General features: G+C 38.0%; 1 protein-coding gene across 2 annotated transcripts in view; it reads right to left on the bottom strand.

Annotated features, from left to right (window-relative positions):
- Positions 1 to 25,251, bottom strand: part of TGFBR1 (transforming growth factor beta receptor 1) — a 48,445-nt gene that overhangs the window by 6,090 nt on the left and 17,104 nt on the right. For both annotated transcript variants that reach the window (XM_059657470.1, XM_059657472.1), the window contains exons 2-8: positions 17,450 to 17,695; positions 14,536 to 14,766; positions 9,507 to 9,737; positions 5,637 to 5,804; positions 4,877 to 5,033; positions 3,132 to 3,256; positions 1,412 to 1,542 (exon numbers count right to left, since the gene is read on the bottom strand). In XM_059657470.1, coding sequence (XP_059513453.1) covers positions 1,412 to 1,542; positions 3,132 to 3,256; positions 4,877 to 5,033; positions 5,637 to 5,804; positions 9,507 to 9,737; positions 14,536 to 14,766; positions 17,450 to 17,695 — 1,289 coding nt within the window. The remainder of the gene's footprint in view (positions 1 to 1,411; positions 1,543 to 3,131; positions 3,257 to 4,876; positions 5,034 to 5,636; positions 5,805 to 9,506; positions 9,738 to 14,535; positions 14,767 to 17,449; positions 17,696 to 25,251) is intronic.

The raw sequence follows: 25,251 nt of genomic DNA, 5'->3' as shown, positions 1-25,251 counted from the left end.
AAGGTAACACTTAAGCAGAGACCTAAAGGAGGGGAGGAATGAGCAAACCAAGAAACAGGAAAACATGTGATCCAGGAAGGAGAATTCACGACAAAACAGGCAAAGAGAATCCCAGGACCAAAGGTGAGGGATATCCCAAGATGAAAGCTGTACAGCTGGGTTAGAGAGCAACCAGTCCAGACTGGAAAACATCAGAAGGTTCTGAAAGGCACTTCTTTAGTCAGTTTCATCTATTTTTTTGAATATGTTTCAACTATTGAGAGGAGATTTATAAAACCCTAGGAAAGTGAAAAACTGAATTAGTGATAAGTACATAAAAAACTAACTAAATGGAGAAAAAACAAGCTGAATGGCATTAATTCAGCATGATGTGGTAGTCCCTGCAAGTTCAGGAATGCTCTTAAACTTTTCTTCATGGTTAAAAAGCCACCTATCTGCTCAGGAAGAATCTGTTCGAATTATAGAGTAAATACAAAAATACTCAAATCTGTACTGCAGTATTAAGATCAAATTTTTCAGAGGCAAAATCTAGCCCAATTTCATTTGTTAAGCATGCCGATTCTTTGCACACATAAGATGTATCTGAGTCTAAGTACATGGTTTTGTTGGAGATAGCTAAGGAGAGCTCTTGATGTCAAAGGTTCTACTGAGTCCTACATTATTTTGAGATGTAAAATCAACTACTTAGTGGTCAGCTTTTAATTCCTCCTAAAGTACAAAGCTTCAAATCTGGAGGGAAATGTTCTGCCTCACCAGATTATGATTAGTAACAGGCAACAATTAAAGATGGATTCCATAAAATTTGTCTGAAAAGTTCTTTAAATTTACAACTACAAAGAGATTTCTAAAACTTTTTGTAAGAGCTAGGGTTGAGAAGCTCAGACACTGTGGGGGGAGCTTTTTCCCCAAATTCCTGGTGAGTGATCATACGGGCAATGAAGAGAATAAGATATAAAACCATCTGAACCACCTTCATAATCATCTTATCCAAGTTCTTCATTTTACAAAAAGTCATGCTAAGGTTAGAGAACTGAAGGCATTTGCCCAGCGTAGCTCTGGAATGGTACCCAGGCGTGACCTACAATACTGGTCTCCCGATTCCTGTCAGCACACTTCCCACTATTCTGGACTGCCCTGACTGAAGGGAAGTATTCATTCAAAATGCAGGGGCTTTGGTTATCGGCAGGTCCGAATAAACACTGTTCTCATGGCCAGTGCAACTACACCATGGCCCTTTCAATGTGCTTATAAACTAACATGAAAAACAAATTATTCTGTTTTACTCAGTTTAACTGCTATGAAAAAGAAAAAGAGAATCTGTGTCTGTTTTCTTTAAAGAAAAGTAGCAAATTTGCAGTTACTAAACAGAATTAGTTTAGAAAACTGCATAGTGTCTAAAAGAAATACTCACTTCACAGCTCTGCCATCTGTTTGGAATATTTGGCCTCAACTTCTGTTCACAAACAACTTTTCTCATTTCTTCAACTGATGGATCAGAAGGTACAAGATCATAATAAGGCAGCTGGTAATCTTCATGAATTCCTATATTGGTAAAAGAAAGAAAAAAATGGATTTTAAAGAGTTTACTCAGATAATGCCAGGCCATTCTTTGACCAGGCAGGAAAGGAAGTCCTGAGCATGCTATCACAGGGTCCCATTACTAAACTAGGTGAGTGAACAGGGTTCACAGCTTGCTCTGTCTCATCCACATCTCTACCAACAACCCACCTCCCAACCTGATTGGGCTCACACCTTGAAACTACATATTACTGTGGGATCATAAAGGCTATTTGAATGATGATGAATTATGAGCTGTGGGGACTAGATTGACAGTTTCCTCTAGAACTCTTAAGAGTTTTAATGAGTTTTTCTTCCATGAGTGCATGGCCTCTCACTTGGCATGGGGATAGACCCTCTATCACTGAGATGGGAATCCTACAAGACAAGCCTGAGGTGCAAATCCCTTCCTCTCCTTGCATCTGTCAATGACCTGTTCTCTCTGCTACAATGCAGAGACACACTCTGCCCCTCACTGCCTCAAAAACCTGAGACCTTAGTCCAGTGATATTGAACCTATGACACACGTGTCAGAGGTGACACGCGAACTCATTTTTTTGGTTGATTTTTCTTCGTTAAATGGCATTTAAGTATATAAAATAAATATCAAAAATATAAAACTTTGTTTTACTATGGTTGCAAATATCAAAAAATTTCTATATGTGACACGGCACCAGAGTTGAGTTAGGGTTTTTCAAAATGCTGACACGCCGAGCTCAAAAGGTTCGCCATCACCTAGTCTCAGCCAAGTGTGGGCTCCCAGATAAGAGCCTTTCTCAAGGAAACATCAAAAGTGCTCTATCTAAAACTAAATTTAAAAGTTAAAACAGATCTGGTCAGCATGGCTCAGTGGCTAGAGCATTAGCCCACACACCAAAGGGTCTTGGGTTCAATTCCTGGTCAAAGGGATGTACCTGGGTTGCAGCTTTGATCCCCGACCCCGGTCAGGGCGCATGTGGGAGGCAACCAATCAATGTTTCTCTCTCTCTTGATCTCTCTCTCTCTGTCTCTCTCTACCCTTCTGCCCCCTCTCTTAAACACACACACACACACACACACACACACACAAAGGAAAAAATATCCTCACTCCTTGAGGATAAAAAAAAAAAAGTTAAAGCAAACTTACGTCAAAAAGCAACGTAATGGCGGTGTAATTGTACTGTACTCTGTATACCTAATTTCCAAGTTGGGAAAAATAACCACCATCTCAGGGGGGAAAATCAGTTTGACTCAGGTACATGCTAGACAGTTTCCTGGGTGGCCACCAAAGCAGTCATCCATTCAACAAAACTCTATTTCAAGAAAATAAAGGGTTAGAGTCTGATGCCTTCCAAGATTCAAGAGGAAACAGAAAAGGAATACATTAGGATAAAGCTGTGCATTAGGTAAAGCATGTCACGTTGTGTTCCTCCCATTACAGGTTTTGGCTCCTTTATTTTCTTGGCACTCTCCTGATCACCTGGTGAGCATAATTTTGGACTGTTGATGTGTTTAATTTCATTCAATAAAAGAGAAAGCAATTCTTAAACAACTTCTGTTGAGACAAACTGTTGAGGAAAGGGGAAGAAATTTACCACCAATGGAACATCTTCGAGCTATTTCCCAGAATACTAAGCCCATTGCATAGATGTCAGCACGCTTGAAGGATTCAAAGTGTTTCATATTTATGGAATCATCTAGAACTTCAGGGGCCATGTACCTAAAAAAGAAATCAGTATTTTATTTTATTGAATGGTGGCCATATTATTTTTGAACTGTTTAATAAATTTTCTTTTACCCCTGAGAATTAAAAAAGAAAAAATATATATATTAAGACTTTCTCCCTCTTTCAGCATGGTACTGCTGGGTTTTTTAAATGACCCAGCCTTATAAATATTTTCCCAAAGTACATAAAGTACAAAGTAAAAAATCATTCCATTACTATCACACAGTGTTAACATTTGATGAATATGCTTTCAGACATCTCTCTATTCATACAAATACAGTATTACATAACTGAGATCATATTAGACTCAAGAAAAGTATTATATAACCATACTGGCTTCCAAATTAATGATGTCAATTAAACCCTAATTGCTACCTGCCTTATAATCTTAGTTTTCAATGAAAGCCACAGGAAACAACTGTGACTGTTAACAAATGTCCTGATGCACACCACCTACTTTGTCATGCACTTTGCAGGAACTATATATTTTAATCTAGAAGTCTCCTCATTAAAATCGGGTGGACAATAGGGCAGGGACATATCCCAGGGAAGAAAATAGTAGATTAAAACGAATGCTAATTTTCCTATTGATGCCACAGTGTGGAGGTTTCAAAAGCCCTATCAAGGCTTACAGATCAGGACCTACAAAGACCTGTGGCAACCACTGTATTGCAACCAGAGTTTAGAATTCTGAGAGTCCCTACTGAATCCAGAAGTCATAAATACAACTTAGATAGAATAAAGCTTGGCTCACTTCAAGGCCAAGGTGGTAGTTTGAAGATATGTTGTGATATAGAGCAAGCTTATGTTCACAGGTTCAAATCTCAGCTCTTCAGCTTACCATCCATTTAAGAGGTTGGCCACATTACATAACCTCTATGAGGTATATTCCTCATCTGTGACTTGAGAATGACACCTACCTAGTTAGATTATTTTGAGGACAAATATTTACTGAGTATCTACTATGTATGAGGCACTGTGATGGACACTGAGAATACAGATTGCTGCCAAGTGGCCTACAACCCAATGGAATATACAGACAAATAAATAATTACACCATAATGTGTTAATAAGTGCCTTAACGGTCCAATTTCAGCATGCTATGAGAGCTGTTGGCAAGAACACCTAACAGTCCAGAAAAGGCTTCCTATGAGAAAGAAAGGGTGAATACAAGTTAGGGAAACAGTAGGGGAAAGTGGACTCTAGGTACAACACATGCAAAAGTTTTAAGGAAGAAAGGCAGGCATATTTTCAGGAACTGAAAACAGTTGGGATAGTTACAGTACAGCATTTGAGGAGGGCATCAAACGAGATAATATATTTAAAAATTTCATTAAAATGATTGGCACACAGTAGGTACCCTATAAACATTAGCTCCTATTGCTATTATAATTAACATCACTAATGAAAATATTTTCTGGAGGGACCATCTTTCATCAGCAGGCTTCTTTTTAAGTCAGGCAACCTTGGTTTCAGAGCAGACAAAACCATAAGATCTTCTACCTGTGGCCAATCTAATAAAGGTTGAGTTTCAGAGAAAATATGTATATGCAGATGAGAAGGAAAAGAACTTGCTTTTAGAACATATTAAAGACTATTTATTCACAAGTATACCGTTTTGTTCCCACTCTGTGGTTTGGAGCAATATCAATTGTATCTGTGGCTGAATCATGCCTTACTGCCAGTCCCAAGTCTGCAATACAACAAGTTCCGTTCTTCTTTACCAAGATATTTTTTGATTTCAAATCTCTGTGAGCGATGGCTGGTTTTCCTAAAGAAAAAGAAATGAAAGATAATTGCTTAAAAGGTAGTACCAATCACAATTTTTACCTGGGTCATTACTTAACAACCTCAAGTGAAACAGGTAGCAAGTGGATAATCACTAGAGCATAGAGATTTGTTGGTGTCTGATAGCCTACATAGCACAAAAATCATAGCAAAAACATTTAATAACTAAAAACATAATATTTAATTTTTCAACTGTCAAAGGGTCTCATGCAGTCTTATCTCAAAGTCAAATATAATTTTGTTAGATGGACGATAACATTTATATAGCATGTTGACATTTATAAAGCATTTCCACTTTCACTTGATACTACACATAAAAAATACATCTCTTAGACTTGAATTCTGAAGTCAATATCCTCAAAAATCACAAGTAGGAAACTGAATGCTATTTTTTAGAACTCACAAAAGTATCAGTATTGTTATAATGACTACAGCATCTTTAAACAAATTCCTGGATTCCTGACTCCATGTGAGATTTTCAACAGAAATATAACATCTCCAATTACACTGACTTCCTACAAAAATGTTCTGAGCAGACACTAGATCCATGGGAATTGAAAGTAAAAACAGGATTGCTTCAAGTTACCTTGGGTACCAACAATCTCCATATGAAGATGGGCAAGTCCACTTGCTGTGGACAGAGCGAGTTTTATCATTCCTTCCACAGTAACTGTGTATCTGTTCAAATAATCGAAAAGGGATCCATGCTCATGATAATCTGACACCAACCAGAGCTGAGTCCATGTACCATTGTCTGCAAAGTATAATAACAATATTTCAGACAGCCTGTAGAACATTTACAATTTATTTGTTCAAAAGTTATCACTTTACTCTATCCCAAATCCCACTACAATATGATTGAAACTTAAATTTGTAAATATTTCCTTCATATTTTCCTGCATTTTCATTTTGTCTTATACTTTTACATATGCATCCTTTAGGTCCTCAGAGTAAGCCTCATTTCCTGAGATAAGGCTGGATGACTAATCCCATTTAAGAGACAAGGAATCAGTGAAGGGCTGAGGAGGGGGAGAAAGCGGGATGGGGGGGGCTAATGGGGGGGGGGGACAGGAGACAATCTCTAATGCTTTCAACAATAAAGATAAATTTAAAAAAAGAGAGAAAGACAAGAAATCACAGTTCAAAGATGTGCTCTTGAGTCTACAGAGACAGTGGTAAAGTGGGAACTCTTTAGTGCCTAGAAAAATGACCTGGTTCAGGTTAGGTGCTCAGTGATTGTTTCTGGGAGGAGGGAAACAATGAAGGGAAGCAGGAAAATGAGAAGTATCAGGACCCTAGTATGGCCACAGTGTGGAATGGAGCAGTATGGAACAAAACTCAAAGTGAGGTGAAATGAAGAAATGCAAGCTTTAATGAGAGGCTCTGAATATAGTTAACAAAGAAGCCACATGAGATGATTATGACTCTAAGACTTCATAAAAGTGTATCACTGACACACGGAAAAACTGAGCCAGAACTGAAATGTCAGGAGAAGACAAAGTTGGGACTGAACCCAGTTTTACACACACAAGGTGATTTTAAACCTCAAGAACTAGGAATGTATGTACCAAAAGTTCACTTGTAAGCTGATGCATGAATTTGCAATGTGTTTTCCCATGGGAATCAAGGTAAAGGTTTTGGATAGGCTGGTCCACAAAAGCCTATTTAACCTACAAGTAGCTAGAAATATATGAAAAACCACATTTCATGAAATTGTGAGAAAAAGTATTACAATAGTACGAAGCAGCACAATTCAGTAAACGATACACACCTGAGTCATTGTGACCTGAGTTCAAATCCAGGAGCTGTTATTGACTAAGTGACTTCAGACAAGTTTCCTAACCAGTGAGCAGAATACCTTATTTTGTAAGACCATTAAGAAGATTTGAAAAATAGAATAACAGATTTTTAAAATGCATTTAGTACATTAAAGCACTTAGTTCCATAGCATGGAACATGAGAATTTAAAATGTGCTGTTTCTTTCCTCATTAGTTATAAAACAAAAGACAAAATCCAAATTGACATAAAACAACTTCTATATTTTGAAGGCTGTTATCTGAAGGAAAGCAACTCTGATTAAAAGAGATCAAAAAAGATGTTTTCAGCCGAAACCGGTTTGGCTCAGTGGATAGAGCGTCAGCCTGTGGACTGAAGGGTCCCAGGTTCGATTCCGGTCGAGGGCATGTACCTGGGTTGCGGGCATATCCCCTGTAGGAGATGTGCAGGAGGCAGCTGATCGATGTTTCTCGCTCATCGATGTTTCTAACTCTCTATCTCTCTCCCTTCCTCTCTGTAAAAAATCAATAAAATATATTTTTTTTAAAAAAAAGATGTTTTCAGAAGATTCTGGAGGGGATTTTTCAGTACTTTCAAAAGGATTTGGAGATTCGTGATACTAGTTCTTTACAAACTTGTTCTTCATAAATTGATTGTGTTCAAACTGTACCTTGTCTCTTCCTTGACACAGATATATCACTACTTTATCTGCCTGCTTATTATCCATGACTGAATTATGAAATACAAGAAATAAATAGGAACACAGGCAGACGGAAGATAGATTTTTCTGAGGTAATTGACAAGAAAAGCAGAAGGAAAAAAAGATATGTAAGAGGCTATGCATATATAAGACGTTATCTGGGTAGATTTAACTAAACCAGGAGAATGAAGATAAGGGAGAAGGGAACTGGGGTAGAGGGGCAAGGGAAGAGCCAGCAAGGTCAGTTAGTTCCCATGGTGACCACCAGATGACAGCACCAGCTTGGTTACTGCTTGAGCAAATGCAAAGAGAAAGCTCAGCCCACAGCAGCAGGAGCATTTTGTGCCAGTTTTCGACTTGGAACATGCCTAACAGAAAATATTTTCAGGAAACCAATAAAATATAATCAGATTCAATCTCTAATTCTAACTACCAGTTTTCAAATAATACAAGGAGCAAGTTCAGAGACAGTATAGGAATTCAATTAGTAAAATCCAGACTGATAAGCCCTACAGGACAAACAATTTAGTTTCTTCAACAAATAAACTGCAAGAAGAAAAAACAAAAGATGGCGAAGGAACCTAGAGATTTTAAGGGGCTTAAGATTAAAACCAACCAAATGCAATGTGTGGACTTTGTATCCTAAAATGAATAACCAATTGTTTAAAAAAAAATAATAATAAGAGACAGCTGCAGAAATTTAAAACTGACTAGATATTTGATATTTTTTAAAGTGACAATAGTAGTGTGATTATGTTTCATTAAAAGTTCTTTATAATCTAAAGATACAAATGACAATGTTTATGGATGAAAAGATATGTTATCTGGAATTGGCTTCAAATAATTTAGTTAGGGGGCAGTGTAGGTGAAATCAGAGATCAAATATGATTGGCAGTGAACTAATAATTATTAAAGGTGAGTGATGGAAGTTCATTATACTATTCTTTTTTATATAATGGAAATTTTCTCGAAATAAAAGTTAAAAAAATAAACAAGTAATAAATGCTTGTTGTATATAAATTTGAAAATACAGAAGCAGAATCAAATCATCCATAATTACCAACTGAGTTTAAACACTGTTAACAGTTTGAAGCAATAAACGTTGTTGAAAAAAATGGGGAGAGAAGGAAAAAGATAACTATGGTTCTGGCCAATCTCAAAAAGATGATGATAGCATTTTTTAAAAAATAGGAAAGCTGGAAAGCATTTGATTAGGTTAGGAATAATGAGAGTTGAGTTGTAATATACGTCTCTGACAAAAGCTATAAGAGTAGAAATTGTAGACAAAAGATAGTAAGTGCAGCCCAAAAAGTAGTTCAAGTACAGTCTGAAGTCACTGCTCACAGTCACCACTCATTCTGACTCTCCCCTGAAAGGGCTTCCTTGCTTCCTCAGCATCTGATCTGACCCTGGACCTTAAGCACCTAAGCCACAAGCAAGGAAGTGTCAATGTGGTTTTGGAGAAAACATGTATCTACTTAATAATCTATTTAAGCCCCAGGGAACTTAAAACAGACTATACTGAGAACTTTTTTTTTACTCTCCTTATAAATAAAGTTATTAGTGTATATCAGAATGCTCTTAAGGTGAAGAGGTTAAATGGAAACAGATATCTGGGCTCTATCCTACCTCAAAATGTTGAGCAAGCCGAGTTTATAAGTTTTTCTGTATTATGACTTCACTCAATAACTAACTGTCCAGAAGCAAAATAACAAAGCACATGGCTTTTTAAAAAAATAGCTGTTATAAAACAATTAGAGATTTAGGAACAGGTTGTCAAGAGTCAAGGAAATCTTTAAGGAGTTCCTGGTTCTAAAGACTTCTAATATATTCCATTTGACCAAATGGGTCTAATCTATATGACACACATCTATTTTTCTCATTAAATTTGACAGTGCTCAGTAGCCATATCTGTAAAAAGGCTTTATTAAGTAGATTTTGTTACTACTACACTCATAGGAAAAGTAAATGTTACTGACCTTTATTGTCTGCTGCTATAAATCCCAAGATGTTTTCATGGCGTAACATTACAGTTTGATAAATCTCTGCCTCACGGAACCATGAACGTTCTTCTCTAGAAGAGAATATTTTCACAGCAACTTCTTCTCCTCTCCACTTTCCTCTCCAAACTTCTCCAAATCGACCTTTGCCAATACTTTCTTGTAACACAATAGTTCTTGCAATTGTTCTCTGAACAAGCAATGGCAAACCTGAAGATAAAAATAAATAGTATTCAATACAAACAATCAACAAAAGTATGGGTATCCAACACCACCATAGGGAAGGTGTAACTCTTTTAAGCTCTACTTTTAAGGAACTTACAATCTCAATGAAATAAAGACCACTTTTGCAGACACAGTAATTCATGATAAAAGGTAAATAATAAATACATTAAAAGAATCCAGAAACTCCTGGCTAGAGGGTCAAGGTAGGCTTTGTAAAGTTGAATTTAGACTGGCCTTTACAGAGGGATACCTAAGGAGAAGAAAAGGAGGTAAGGTATTCAGGTAAGAGGAATATGCAAGCATAGGTACAAGAAGGAAATGAATGATACATTTTTAGGGAACCAGCTTAGATAAACCGAAAGGAGGTGCATATAGTAAAGCAGTGAAGAGAAGGTAAACTGTCACCAAAATGTGACAAATACTAGAGATGCCAAGCTCAACATGACCAATGAGAGCTGTGGGTAAACGAAGAGCTATTAAAAATGTCTGAAAAGAGGCTATGTATAGGAAGAAATAATTTTTTAAAAAAACTGATTTTAGAAAGATGAATCTGGTAACAGTTTTAATTGTGGGAGGAGAAAAATGTGTGAATATAAGACACATAAAAATGAATTCTGGCCCAACTTTTAATAAATCAGTAAATTATCACAGAAACCATTTCAAGATAGGCAATTTACTTGCTAGGAACTGGCTGCCTATACAATACTAGCATCTTAAACAAGTGTCTAGCAATGCACTCTGGTAATGTTTTTTACCAACTGAACCTGCCTTACTCTAAAATGCATTTTTTGAAATATTGCCACACGTATTTCATTTATAGAAAAGGATTTACAACTACCTACAACATTTAAGTAACACTGTATTTGGGACTATTCCAGTTCACCTAAATAGCTGACAATTCAGGACCCATGTAAATGGGATGGTCAAGATAGGCTAATGGGACAAGGAAAGTTATTGTTATTCCCATCACCCTTGGATTCTAGATGCAGACCTAAAATTAAAAACCACATCTATATTCATTATATTATCTACTAGGGGCCCGGTGCACGAAATTCGTGCACTGGGGGTGTGTGGGGGGGAGTGTCCCTCAGCCCAGCCTGCTCCCTCTCACATACTGGGAGCCCTCAGGCGTTGACCCTCATCACCCTCCAATCGCAGGATCGGCCCCTTGCCCAGGCCTGACGCCTCTGGCTGAGGCATCCGGCCCGGGCAGCGGGGACCCGCAGCTGCAGCGGCCCCGCGATCGTGGGCTTCGCTTTAGGCCCAGGCAAGGGACCCCTAGCTCCTGGGACTGCCAGCTTCAACCATGCCCAGCTCCCATTGCTGGCTCCACCCCTACTTCCTGCTATCACTGGCCAGGGCGGCAAAGGCGCCTGATTCTCCGATCATGGCTCGGGGGCAGGGCAAAGGCGGCCCCAGGGCCGCCTTTGCCCTGCCCCCCAGCTCTTAGCTCCCCCCTGGGTTTCCGATCACTGTCAGTGGCAGGGGGCTTCTTCCTGCTTTCCCTTTCGCCTCCCTGCATTGTGCCTACATATGCGAATTAACCGCCATCTTGTTGGCAGTTAACTGCCAATCTTAGTTGGCAGTTAATTTGCATATAGCCCTGATTAGCCAATGAAAAGGGTATCGTCGTATGCCAATTACCATTTTTCTCTTTTATTAGTGTTGATATTTGGTTACTCTAACCCACATGAATACCTGAGCATTTTTAAAAAGTAATAATTTTCTTCTAAAGACAAAAATAAACAAGTCTAATTTAGATCTCTATGTTCTCTGCGTTATTCTTCTGTTCCTTGAGAAGAGTAAACTTCAATGGGGAAAATGCTTCACATTAGTGAATAGAAATAAGACCTAAATAACATGCATACATTATAACAGATCATAAGCATGAACAAGACATAAGGAACATGGGTATGAAACTCACTCTCTTTCAAACACTGCACACATATGCATGCTCACACACACTTGACGATCCAATGACAGCTTAAATATGGACACATGCACAACCTGAGACTCAAGTTAATACAACAGGGATTAGGTTAGCTCTTCACTGTCTTCTCTGCAGTTCCCAAGTTAAAAGTAGTCTCTGAGAGAGATAGGACCTTTCCTCAATTATGGCCCTGGTATTGAGTAATAAGCATGTTAAGTTCATAATATGAAATGTTTAGTTTTACCTTTTCCTCAATGAGTAAAAGAACTAAAAGGGGCATTATGTATACACATTTTATTTACTCACAAGCATGAGTCTCATGCATGAGGTAGCAGGCAATAAGGCTTTATAATGAATAGAAGGGAAAGAAATGGCATTTTCTGTTGTCATTCAACAGACAATAGCTTCTGTCTGGATTAATCTGCAGGCCATTTAGCACCCAATGAACTATGACAGGGAAAGGAGGCCTTAAACTAAGCTTTTTTGTACAATGCAGCAAATAGATCCTGTATGTCAGATTTTTCTTCCAAATATCTTTTCAATAAGAGTAACACCTGTCATTTGGATATACGTGACCATTTCCCACGTGTTTTCACACGAACATTTTTGTCTCATTTGAACCTCATAACAATCTAATTACTTTGACTTTAAAGATGAAATAACTCAGACATGAGACATCAGCTAACTACCCCAAACTACAGTTACTTGCAAAAAATGTAAACAAGTTTTTGCAGGGTAAGGCATAAAAGAAGTGAAGCTTTCACAGAGATCACAGAGCTATAATCCCGGATGGATCTATAACTATAGATAAAATGGAAAAAGTAACAATTCAAGTCTTTACTTCATATCTGTATCTTTAAGGTAAATAAATGTATTCTTATTGGAAAACCAACTGCCATCCAGACAGTAATTTCTTTTGCTCCTTTAGGGAGGCTTGTTCCCCTGGAGCCTATGCCAAGTGACATGAGCTACTTTGATTTCCCTGGGTGTAAGTTTGGCAACAAGAGAACAGGTCCAAGGGATTAATTCCAAATGATCTGTAGCCACCCTGATTTCCTGTGACTGTTGGTCCTTGCTTATCATATTTTGGTCCAGAATAACTTTTAGAATAAGCCAGATCTTCTTTGGGAACTCTTTGGTATAACTCAGAATCAATGGGAAATCCCAGGGAGGCCCTAAAACAATCTCCACTCCTCTACCACTCCTGCCCAAAGACTGTCGCATCTTCAGTACTAAGGCTGCTCCATCTCAATTCAACCTCTCATTGCTTCCTTCCTCACAAAGTTCTCAGGGGTCCCTAAAAGCTGTCCTAAGAGATGTGGGCTCTAGTGCAAACTACATGTCCTAGAAGTCATAACAGAACTCACTTACTAAATATATATATATAGCCTAATTCTACTGAAGAAGACTTCAGATCATGAAATCAGTTTCTAAATGAACAGATAGATATATGCATCTTTCCTGATGCATACACATCAATATGTTAATTTCCTTAAAATAAATAGGCATTTGACATTTATGTGAACTTTATTTATTAGCAGATGTGATTTTGTGCCTCAAAGTGATATTCTCCCCTAGTCACAACTTCTGCTTTAACGTTTCTTTAGTCACTTGGTGATAAAATCAGTGAAATTTTCATTATATATTTTCAAATCTTCATTTTACCCATAAATATAGCCCTTATTTGAAGTTGATTTATACCTCTCAAAGGCGATAGTATATCTCATTTAAAGTCCTAACGAACCACTTTAAGTAGTATTACCAAGTACCTGTTCCATATTTCTGATGAAGAAATAGAAGCCCAAAGAGGAAACATGGTTTGACCAAGGTCAGGGAGCCAAGCAGTGACAAAGTGTGCACTGGAGTCTAGCTCTCTTAATTCCTACCTGAGTGTCACATTACAATACTATAGAGGATAGAGGTCTTCCTCTCTTAGTATCCTTCCAAAGCAAGAAGTCAAAAATAAATCCCCTTTGGTTTATACACAAAGCAGTGCTTTGTCAAATTCCACTTCTGAGAATAATTCTGGCAATTTCTTTTTTTTTTTAATATATTTTTATTGATTTTGTACAGAGAGGAAGGGAGAAGGATAGAGAGTTAGAAACCTCGATGAGAGAGAAACACTGATCAGCTGCCTCTTGCACACCCCTTACTGGAGATGTGCCCGCAACCGGAGTACATGCCCTTGACCAGAATCGAACCTGGGGCCCTTCAGTCTGCAGGCCTACGCTCTATCCAATGAGCCAAACCGGTTAGGGCAATTTCTTAGTCTATTTCTACTCCCACAAAAAATGACCAGAACTGAGAAAAACAAACATCACAGGGGCCATGGATCCATCCAGTTACTATATTAAATAACAAGGTGGTTAGACTTTTTTTCTGAGGTGAGAAAATGACGAAAAATTCATAAAGTAAATAACCTTCACAATTTGAAACACATTTTCTGTCATGCCTGTTTCTGTTCAAAGACAAAAATAAAGCTGTTAAACAATCCTAATAGAATGGGTAGCTGCATATCATTTGAACATCTTTGAGCTCAGCCTGACCTATATGAGAATAATTCTTCTTATTCTTACTATCTCATGGAGTCCTGAGAAGGTGAGAATACTTTGAAATTTACACAAACGTGAAGCTGATATACTGACTTATTTCAGTAAAAGTTAGTTCTAATCTGTCTACACTAAAGTAGCCACAGTCAGATATAGACCAAGCTTAAAGACCTTTACTAGGCTCAAGCTGGACTAGTATTCACACTATCCCAAGTTTTAACAAACCAAATCAAGTGGCTCAGCCAATTAATTAAATAATGCAGTTAATTTTTAGAAGATTTCTTAGGAAAAACAATTACATTACCTGATCCAGACCCCGATGTTGTCATATCATAAATTAAATCTTTTAATGTAGTACCCTCTGAAATAAAAGGGCGATCTAATGAAGGATCCTCTTCATTTGGCACTCGATGGTGAATGACAGTGCGGTTATGGCAGATATAGACCATCAACATGAGTGAGATGCAGACGAAGCAGACTGGTCCAGCAATGACAGCTGCCAGTTCAACGGGACCAAGGCCAGGTGATGGCTTTCCTGAAAAAGGGCAAGTGAAATAAATATAAAAAATACGATAAGTGGCATCCACAATTTCCTAATTCTCCACATTTCCTATAGTTGGCCACTACCACCATTAGTCATAGAGCCTCATTACAGCAGCTCAGAGGGCTGGAAACCAGAACAAGTGAGTCATTCAGCCTTCTCCCATTGGTTCTCCTTTTATGATTACCAACTTAGTCAACATTCACTTGTTCTTCCTGCATTTTTCAGCCATCTAAATAAATAACAAAGCCAACTACCACCACTATTCTAGGACCTCCCTATTTATTACTCTCAGGGTCACTAATAAAAGAACTAGATGAGCAAAAGTTAAAAAAATAAATAAAAATAAATCTATATACAGCCTCACTACAGCAAAACAATTCAGTTTAGTGTAGGTATGTGTGTGTGTATATATGCATGTGTATATATATATATATATATATCTCCATCAATTTTGTTCAGGCAAAATATATTCTTTATTTTTTATAATAAAGTTTGCATGTGTATACTATCTACTCTATTTTAATCACTTGAGTTTTTAATTCAAGAGCACTTATTTTCTTATCTCTTTTAATAATTATTGCTTTACATTGTTTCAGAAACTTTTCTATAATAAAAGCATAATATGCTAATTAGACTGGACAGCCTAACGACCTTCCGGACGAAGACAAGGAGGGGGCTGAGGCAGAGGTGGTTAGGGGCGATGAGGCAGGCAGGCAAGTGGTTAGGGGCGATGAGGCAGGCAGGCAAGTGGTTAGGGGCAATCAAGTAGGCAGGCAGAGTGGTTATGGGTTATCAGGCAGGCAGGTGAGCAGTTAGGAGCTAGCGGTTCCGGATTGTGAGAGGGTGCAGGCCGGGCTGAGGGAACCCTTGCCCTGTGCAGAAATTTTGTGCCCCAGGTTTCTAGTTAATTATAATTATTTTGGCATTCATCCTGAGCCTTGTTGGTTCACTGCACACCACCATTTCTTTAATAGCACATCTTCTCCATTCTTGATATCCTTATTTGGATTTATTTCTTATAACATACAATTCTAATTCTAATAATTTCTTTCAGGAAGAGTACATGTGTGTCCTTATACGCTGAATACTTAATTATCTAAAGATGCCTTTGCCTTTATATATGAAAAATCTTGGCTTGTCTAAAGAATTTTAAGTAACATTCACTATATGATGTTCCACTGCCCTCTAGTATTTAAAAAAAGCACAAAATCTGAACTTTTTTCCCTTTTATAGTCAATCCGTGTTCACTTGTGCTGAATGCATATACATTTTTTCTTTATTCTTGAAATTGGTATGTCTTTTATTATATGCATTTAGATAAGTATTTTTTCATTAATTTTGCATAGAAAGTCTGCTCTTATGTCTTTTTCTGAAATATTTATACTAAGCATATTGGATCACCTAGATCTGTCCTCTGTATCTCTTAATTTGCTCACCAACTGTCTTTTTTTCTGAATTGTAACAGTTTCTCAAGCTCATCTTGCCTTAAGCTTGTCTCACACTTGACTATAAAATTATCATATCCAGTCTGCTGTTCATTTACAATACTGCATTTTAAAAAATAATTCATCAATCAAGCTTTTCATCTGAAAGCAATCTTTATTGCTTTCTTGTCAATCTTTATTGTCCTCATTTTACAGTGAACAACTGAAAAATAGACCTTGGTCTGTCTGAAAGTTCTTCCCTATCATGTGGTAAGTCTATTTCAAAGGGTGACATCTACTCTGATTTATCCAGTTTAGTTCACTCCTTTTAAACCACTGAAGCTTTTCATTTGGTAACTTTTTGGTCTTTGTGTATCAAGGACCTTGGAATAAGGAATTTGTGCATTTTTAGCATTAGAAATGAAGTGAGTCCTTCTCAAGGTTTTGGAAATGGAGAATTCTGGAATTACCATTTTGTCATATTAGAATTGCAGATGCTTACAAAAAGAGCCAAAAAGGTTAAGAGTCTGACAGAGCCTGGCCACAGGGAGCTTCCTGGTCATGCTGCAGACTTAGTTGCACTTTGCTGTTATCACATGTACCAGGTGGGGGACTGCTAACCTTCTCTAACAGGTACTGGTAAATTGTAAAGTTTCTCACAAGTGTAGGCATGTGGGCAGTATTCTTCCATTAATTCTGCTAGCATTAATATAGGTCCCCCTATTTTTATATTCCTTTTGATTACGACAGTAGAAATTTGAGGACAGAATTAAATGTGCTTAGATTGACATCTTAAACCAGAACCTTAAATTAATCTAATCCTAAGAGTTTATTCTTGAAATTCCTAGCTTTTCCAGGACATTTTTTCATAAGGCAAGGTGAAATTACAAAATGAGGGCATCTGGACTGTTTAGTGCTGCTTTCGATTCCCACCCATTATTGATTGCTTTAAAAGGACAGAGCACTAAACAAGGAAGAAGAAATTCACTCTGAAGACATTCTGAGCACATACTGCTGTGGTGAGCAGAAAGTATCATGGAATCAACCTCTCAAACAACACACACCCAGGAATCAGGATCTTGGCTACTCTTATAACCCTGCCACTATGGACAAGTTTGTTCTTGCCTCTAAACTGAACAAGCTGGGGTAGACAATCTCTAAGATCCCTTCCAGTTCTAAAATCATAGTCAGAGTCTAAGACTTTCCTTTGTAGTATCAAGAAAAAAAACCCATCTTATGCAATAACTTACCAACAGTTGGAAGTTCTATTTTATTGCAGTGGTCCTGATTGCAGCAGTATGTTGTAGTAACAGACCCAGTTTTTGAAGATGGTGCACATACAAATGGCCTGTCTCGAGGAATTAGGTCGATTTCAGCTATACACATACTATTGTGTATAATTTTGTCTGTGGTCTCTGTGACAGAGACAAAGCAGAGTCCATCTGTGACACAAGTAAAATTGTCTTTTGTGCAAAGGTGGCAGAAACACTGTAATGCTAGGAAAAGAGAACAAGATTTTATTAGAAAAAATTCTCAAGGTTAATATTTTGAAATTATCCCATATTCACTATATGACAGTCCTGATCTTATAGTAATTTCTTTGCACTTTTAAAAAACAAAACTCTTCATTCCTCTTAGGAGAGTTGAGAAGCACATATATGTAGGAGCCAAATATGATAAAATTTGGACCAAAGTTCCTGCCTAAAGCTTTTTTGCTTCCAAGTATAGAGAAATTGTTACATGCAATATCATCAAGGTAAGGCAAGCATTTGCCCTCCCGTTTGAAACAAAGTACATTTAAATTTTTACTGGTTATACTTATTCTTACTAGTCCAAAACTATGCATTCACATACTCCCCCTATCGAAAAGCAATGTATGAAAATACTACAATCTTCCAATGTTGGTTGGAAATGTCATTTGGGTGGGCTTATGGTAATGGAGTAATGGAAATAGATTTGTATTGCACCACTCTTTTCTCTTGTACAAACCCTGGGAAAGACATTTCTCTACTAGCCAGGATTATGGTGCTTTTTCAGTAAGCCAAGGCGACTGCAGAGGTTAACAATACATATGTGCTCTAACAAAACAGGCAACCTGGCTACAGAAATGACTAGAGAAACACCAGCTCCATGCTCACTTCTATCTATTTGATCTTTATGGCTCAACTCAAGGAGTGACCCCTTTATGGGAGTCTTCCCCTAATTATCACCAATACCTTTCTGTGCACACACAAATAGACCTTCCACCATATGCTCTCCAATGATTAACTGTTTCCTAAAGCACACACTGCTTACCAGAATTGCTACTTTTGTTTTTCTCTCCCCTATGAAACTCTAAGCTCCTTGAGGGCAGGGACCCATATTAGTCATTTCTGTAAATCCACATCTAGCACTGAGTCTGGTATGTAGCAGCATTCAATAAATACTCATTGACTGAACAACAGAATAGGCACGTACATTTCACTATGATCTCATGAAACTACAAAGCACATTTACTTCTTTAAGTCAAATCAAACTTTCCAATTACTTGTTGGCAAGAAAAAAGGAAGAGTCCATGTATGTAGAATGGCCACTTATGAAGAGGCCGAAGTCTATACTATCTAGAAAGAGTGGCTAGGCAGACAGGCAGGCCAGAACGAAGTCTCTGAACAGCTAACTTGCTGTGCAGGCCTGAGTTGCTCCAATACTTCACATTTTCAAGAAAGGCCTTCTTCATTCAGGACTAGCCCTTGGTCAGTTCCTAGGAAATGAACTCTGAATCCTTGAAATATTCTCCCTAATAAGAATGCTGCAAGCCTGTGTGACTGGGCCCCAATAAAAATCCTGGATACCAAGGTGCTGGAGAGCTTCCCTGGTTGACAAGTGCTGTCACATCATTGCTGAGCTATAGAGTGCACCTGTGCCACTGCACTGGGAGAGGACACCTGGAAGCTTGCACCTAGTTTCTCCTGGACTTCTCCTGTGTGCCTTTTACTTTTTATGATTTTAATCTGGGTATTTCCACTGTAATAAACCATAACCATTAGTATAACAGCTTTTCTTAGTCCCATGACTCCTTCTAGCAAGTCTTCAAGTTGGAAGTAGTCTTGGATACTCCCACCTGCTAAACCCAAATTCAGGAATGTCAGGATCTCCTCAAGCAGCTAATTCTTGGTTGCTGGCTTCATTAGCATACTTGTCCATTCTATTTCTAGATCAGGAAAGTTTTACCTTAATCATTATAAAAAATTTTGTTTTTCTTCATAGATAGTTCAGCTATTTCAATGATCTCTTCCTTTTTAGGAAGTATAAGAGACACTATCATAATCTGACATTTAAAGACTGTTAAGATACAGTAATTACTCATGGTGAGGTTTGGTGGTGGTTATAGGTTCCTTGAGTATAATTTCCTAAGGAGGGATTCTGAACCAGAAATCCATGGACTGGCTTTAGAGCGCATGAATCCCACAAAACTGTAGGCCAAATGCTGTATGTATTTATTTGCCTTTTCAAGAAGAAGTTTTATAGAATTACAAAGGGTCTGTCACCCATAAAAGATTAAAACCACCATCATAGGAGATTGTCATCATTCTCTCCTGAATCCTCTTTACCCATAAGTAGTCATTCAACCAAGGTTTTCTAAGTATTAGCTTTTTTATCAGTTACTCTACCAAAATCTTAGTACACAAAGATTAATAACTCATGGTCACAGCCCTTGAAGAGTTCCAAAGACTAGTGAAGGAGAATGTTACAATATGGTAATTGCTATATATAAAACTTCTGCCATGAATACTCGCCGAGTTCTAAGATCTTCACAGCTCCCTTAGAGTACATGAAGTAACAGTTCAACATTTGGTCTAACAATTAAAAATTACTTTTGGGTTCAAATTTACCATTCACATTAAAAATGCTATCTAGGGCCACACATGTCTCACCATTATGACAATTGTGTCTTTCATGACCATAGTCTTTACACATACTATCTCTCTGCTAGTTTAAACCCATCCTCTGAATCTTTAAGACCAGTGGTTCTCAACCTGTGGGTCGCGACCCCTTTGGCAGTCGAACGACCCTTTCACAGGGGTCGCCTAAGACCATCCTGCATATCAGATATTTACATTATGATTCATAACAGTAGCAACATTACAGTTATGAAGTAGCAATGAAAATAATTTTATGGTTGGGTAACAACATAAGGAACTGTATTTAAAGGGCCAGAAGGCTGAGAACCACTGCTTTAAGACCCTGTTCAAACAAGATTTTGAATCCCTCCTCTACCCTTAAGATAACTAACTGGGCAGCTCCTTTCAGTAAGTTCCCATAGCTCTCTTAGCATACTTTAGGATACCACAAATCCAACTATTTATAGTTTGTTGTTAAAGTATCTCTCATTACATTAAGAATAGCCAAGTTGCCCTGGCTGAGTGGCTTAATTAGTTGGAGCTTCATCCCGTGCACCAAAAGGTTGTGGGTTCAATTCCCAGTCAGGACACATACCTGGGCTGCAGGTTCAAACCCTAGTCGGGGTGCAAGTGGGAGGCAGCCGATCGATGTTTCTCTTTCTCTCTCTCTCTCTCTCTCAAAATAAATAAATAAATAAATAAATAAATAAATAAATAAATAAATAAATCAATAAACATGTCCCCAGGTGAGACTATAAAAAAAAAATGGCCAAGTTTTTTTTGGTTATGGTTTGTTTTCTTATCTTTAAATCCTAGATTCCTAGATAGTGATCAGAAAAATATTTTCTAAAGCAGCGTTTCCTAAACTGGAGGTCACAAATATGTCAAGAGAAAGAGGAGTCTAAGAATTGTGTACAATTTTTTTAATGTTTTATTTAAAAGATAATCTAAAATGAATGACATTCTGGGTCATGAGTAACTACCATCTAAACAAATATTGCCAGTAGGCTTTCCCTGGTGCTTCTTCAGTTGTGTTAAGATCTCCTTCATGCCAAATATCCTCACAGCACACTGTACGAGCAAAAGTTTCATAGTAATTGTAATTGAAAGAGTGAAAAATCAGAGCATATGGCAATACAGGCATTGATATATTCAAAAGCCAATAGCTAACAGCCAATATCATGTACAATTTGCAAAAGTTCATTCACAGTAAATGTGGTTGTATGAAACAACATTTTTCCATTCTCACGCCAGCATTAATTGGTTTAGAGAACCATTTAATAAAGATTTCAGTAATGTCACAACGTTAAACCTCATCTTCAAGACAGCAGACAGTTCATTAAAACTGGTATTTGCGGAATGCTTGCTGGCAAGTGTTTTGCTTAGGTATGTGGACTGATTATTCTAAACTTACAAAGTCTTAAAGTCATTGATACCACCTTACACAACATAACTTATGAGAACGGCACTTGTAGCTTTTAGTATCATTGAAATTAAAATACAGAAACAGATTTCAAATGGAATCACACCTAAGGCTATTTTTTTTCTACTGTGAAAACTAAACATTATCTGTCATATTGAATTGTATTAATTGGAAGGAAAAGAAGGTTTTTCTCACCAGAGATTAAATTCCAGTCTTTTTACCACTCTGACTTGGCTGGTGATGACCCTTCTTTCCCTTACCCTGCCTATTACAACAAACTTACATTTAACTATACAGTGAGAATATTTCCAAATATGCACCAACAGGCAGGTAAAGAGCCCAACATGCACAATGCCCTAGCTACAGTCTGTTAGCTACAGTTAAAAGCAGATCACACCACTATTGGCAAAGGTGAAGGCAAAAGTTAGAAATTATAACAAATCCTTTCAGGTACTAACATCAACATTTGTTAGTCTATTCCTCCACTCCAGTTCTGAGTAATCTGCCTCCTACTCTTCTCTCTGCTCCCAATACCATGCCCCAGCTCCAGGAGGCCTGTCCTCGCTTCTCTTCTCCCTCTGGGGACAGTATACCCTATAGGTCCTCTTCTTTTTAAAAAACATGCTGCATATTATCCAAAGAAACTGGAAACACTAATTCAAAAAACTATATGCCTCTATTTTCACTGCAGCGTTATTTACAATAGTCAAGATTTGGAAGCAGCCCAGGTGCCCATCAGTAGATGAGTAGATAAAACATTATGGTACATTTACACAAATGAAATATTACTTGGCTATAAAAAGGAAAAAAAATTACCCATTGCAACAATATGGATGGGCCTGGAGAACATTAGGCTAAGCCAGTCAGAAAAAGACAAGTACCATATGTTTTCACTCATATATGGAATTTAATGAACAAACTGAACTAACAAGCAAAATAAAGACAGACTCATTGATAGAGAGCAGGCAGGCAGTTTTGGTGGTGGTGGGTGTTGGGTGTTGGTGGGGATGAAGGGATGGAGCAAAAAAGAAAAAAAAGAGAAAGAATTCATGGACACACAGACAACAGTGTGGTGATTGCAGGGCGGGGGGGGGGGGGGCGTGGAGCTGTAAGAGGGGATAGGGGAGATAAATGGCGATGGGAAAAAAACTCTCTCCAGCCACTGCCCTGGGTTTTGTTCCTCAAAACTTGGGGTTCTTCTCAACTCCACCCCCTTGGGGTTACCCTGCAGTGGCAATGTCAAAGGAAGCTTGTCTAAATACCCTGCACCATACAACGTGAAAGTAAATTCTCCAGTAGTCTAGATAACATTTCACTCCCAAATTTAGGGCTTCAAACAAAAGTATGATTTATCCAGACATTACTCCAGAAAAATTTCATTTACGTCTGCTACCTTAAAATCACTTAAGAAGCATTATTTAATTCAACACACACTTCCATCTTGGAAGAACAGGGGACACTCCTAAATTCTCAATCACTTCTTTTTCCACAATACCTGCATTTTCTAGTCTCCTAAGCTCCATGAATTAGCTGATAGAATGTTGACTGTTTTCAGAGCAAAGCACACTAAGAATAGGCTGCCTAAATAGCAAGATGAGGTTTAATAGGGGCAATTAATACAAAGGCCTTCATTTAGGTTAAGTATCAAATAAACTGCACAAGTACAGGATAAAGATTTCCTTAGCAGATTTGGGGAATCTGTTTAACAACAGATTTTTTAAAAAGTCAGCAGTATTTACTGTTAATTGTAGCCATGGTGATGGGGGAAACAGAGGGAGAACTGGGCACAAAATCTCACAAATGTCCAATATAATAAGTAATCAGTAACTGTTGTTTGAATATCAATCTGCCATGTAAATATGAGTTAGAGATTCAAAGAATTAACTCAACCAAGGCTAATCTGAAAGGTCTCTTAGCAGTGGATACAATCACCTCATTTTATAGGTGTTGCAACTGAGTTAATTATCTTAACCTTATATATACTAAATCAGACCATGAGGTCAGGATGTGGTAAATTTTGTTTCATAAAAAATCATTTCCTAACTACAGCTCCTCCCTACAAAATGGAAATGGCTGCCTCAGAAGGTTATGACTTACCTGTCGTTAGAGATACAGAAGCTTAATGACCAATAAGTGAGAGTTCATGAAGTAAGGATGTCTTGCACTAAATGAAAGGTTGGTTTAAAACTCTATCCTTTAAATGGTAGGATTCTATTGTTTTACAAATTATATCAAATATTAAACCATCCATGTTTTCATGTTTTGACAAATTCAACTTAACATCTTCAAGGCACAACAATTACAGCAAAGCACCTCATTGTCTAATTGTTTATCTATTTCCTCCATTAAACTGAACTTCAGTAGGGGACTGGATTAATGCTCTATGCATTTCTGTATCCCTAGGCCTTGGCACGCCAGGAGATCCAGTATGTTTCTTTCTTTCTTTCTTTTTTAAATATATTTTCATTGATTTCAGAGAGGAAGGGAGAGTGAGAGAGAAACATCAATGATGAGAAAGTATCATTGATCAGCTGCTTCTTGCCCACCCCACACTGGGGATTGAGCCCACAACCCAGGCATAAGCCCCATTGGGAATCAAACCATGACCTCCTGGTTCATAGGTCGATGCTCAACCACTAAGCCATGCCAGCTGGGCCAGTATGTGTTTCTTGAATAAACATTCAAGAAATATCTCTTTAGTATGTTAGCTGTTGCTACCACCAGGGTCCTTTATAAAATGGCCAAGCAACCCTGGCTGGTGTGGGTCAGTGGTTGAGCATGGACCCAGGAACCAAGAGATCGTGGTATGATTCTGGTCAGGTGCATGCCCAGGTTGCAGTGTGATCCCCAGAAGGGGGTGTGCAGGAGGCAGCTGATTGATGTTTCTCTCTCACCAATGTTTCTTTCTGTCCCTCTCCTTTCCTCTCTCTCTCTAAAAATCAATAAAAAACATATTAAAATGGCCAACCAAGCACATTTTTTTTTACCCTTTACTACCTCCATTTTTTTAAGTCCTTTTTCCATCTCTCAGTGCTCACCTTTCAACTTTCCAAATTCATACTTAGGTGCATCCCTAAAGCCCATATGATGTAAAATATCCCATTGTCCAGAATAACCTAGCTCCGTGGTCGGCAAACCGCGGCTCGCGAGCCACATGCGGCTTTTTGGCCCCTTCAGTGTGGCTCTTCCACAAAATACCACGTGCGGGCGCGCATGTACAATGCGATGGAAACTTCGTGGCCCATGTGCAGAAGTCAGTATTTTGTGGAAGAGCCGGTATTTTGTGGAAGAGCCACGCTGAAGGGGTCAAAGAGCCGCATGTGGCTCGCGAGCCACGGTTTGCTGAGCCGCAGTTTGCCGACCACTGACCTAGCTCACTCCATATAAATGGAGGGTGAACTGGCACTTTCAAAATTACAAATGAACATAACCTCTGACCCAGAAGGAATGTAGCCTATAGGTATACTTGTACATGGATAAAGTGTTTTACACACATGGTTATTAATTTCCTAATGGTTTATATTAGATTGTTTCTAATCTTTCCTATGCATCTAATCTATCAATAGAACTGATAAAATAACATGATGTACCAATACAAAATGGAAGACCATACAGCTACTAAAAAAATGTTTTCTATGTACTAATGTAGACTTAGCCCCTTGAGATGTATTAAACCAAAGTACATAATGCAGCACAGTGTATTTGAAATAGTAACATTTGTGCTAAGGAAGGGAGGGAGGGAGGGAAA

The sequence above is a fragment of the Myotis daubentonii genome, chromosome 11 (assembly GCF_963259705.1).
Source record: "Myotis daubentonii chromosome 11, mMyoDau2.1, whole genome shotgun sequence".
NCBI classification, from domain to species: domain Eukaryota; kingdom Metazoa; phylum Chordata; class Mammalia; order Chiroptera; family Vespertilionidae; genus Myotis; species Myotis daubentonii.
Note: the sequence above shows the minus strand (reverse complement) of the source record. Positions and strands in the feature narration are given on the sequence as shown.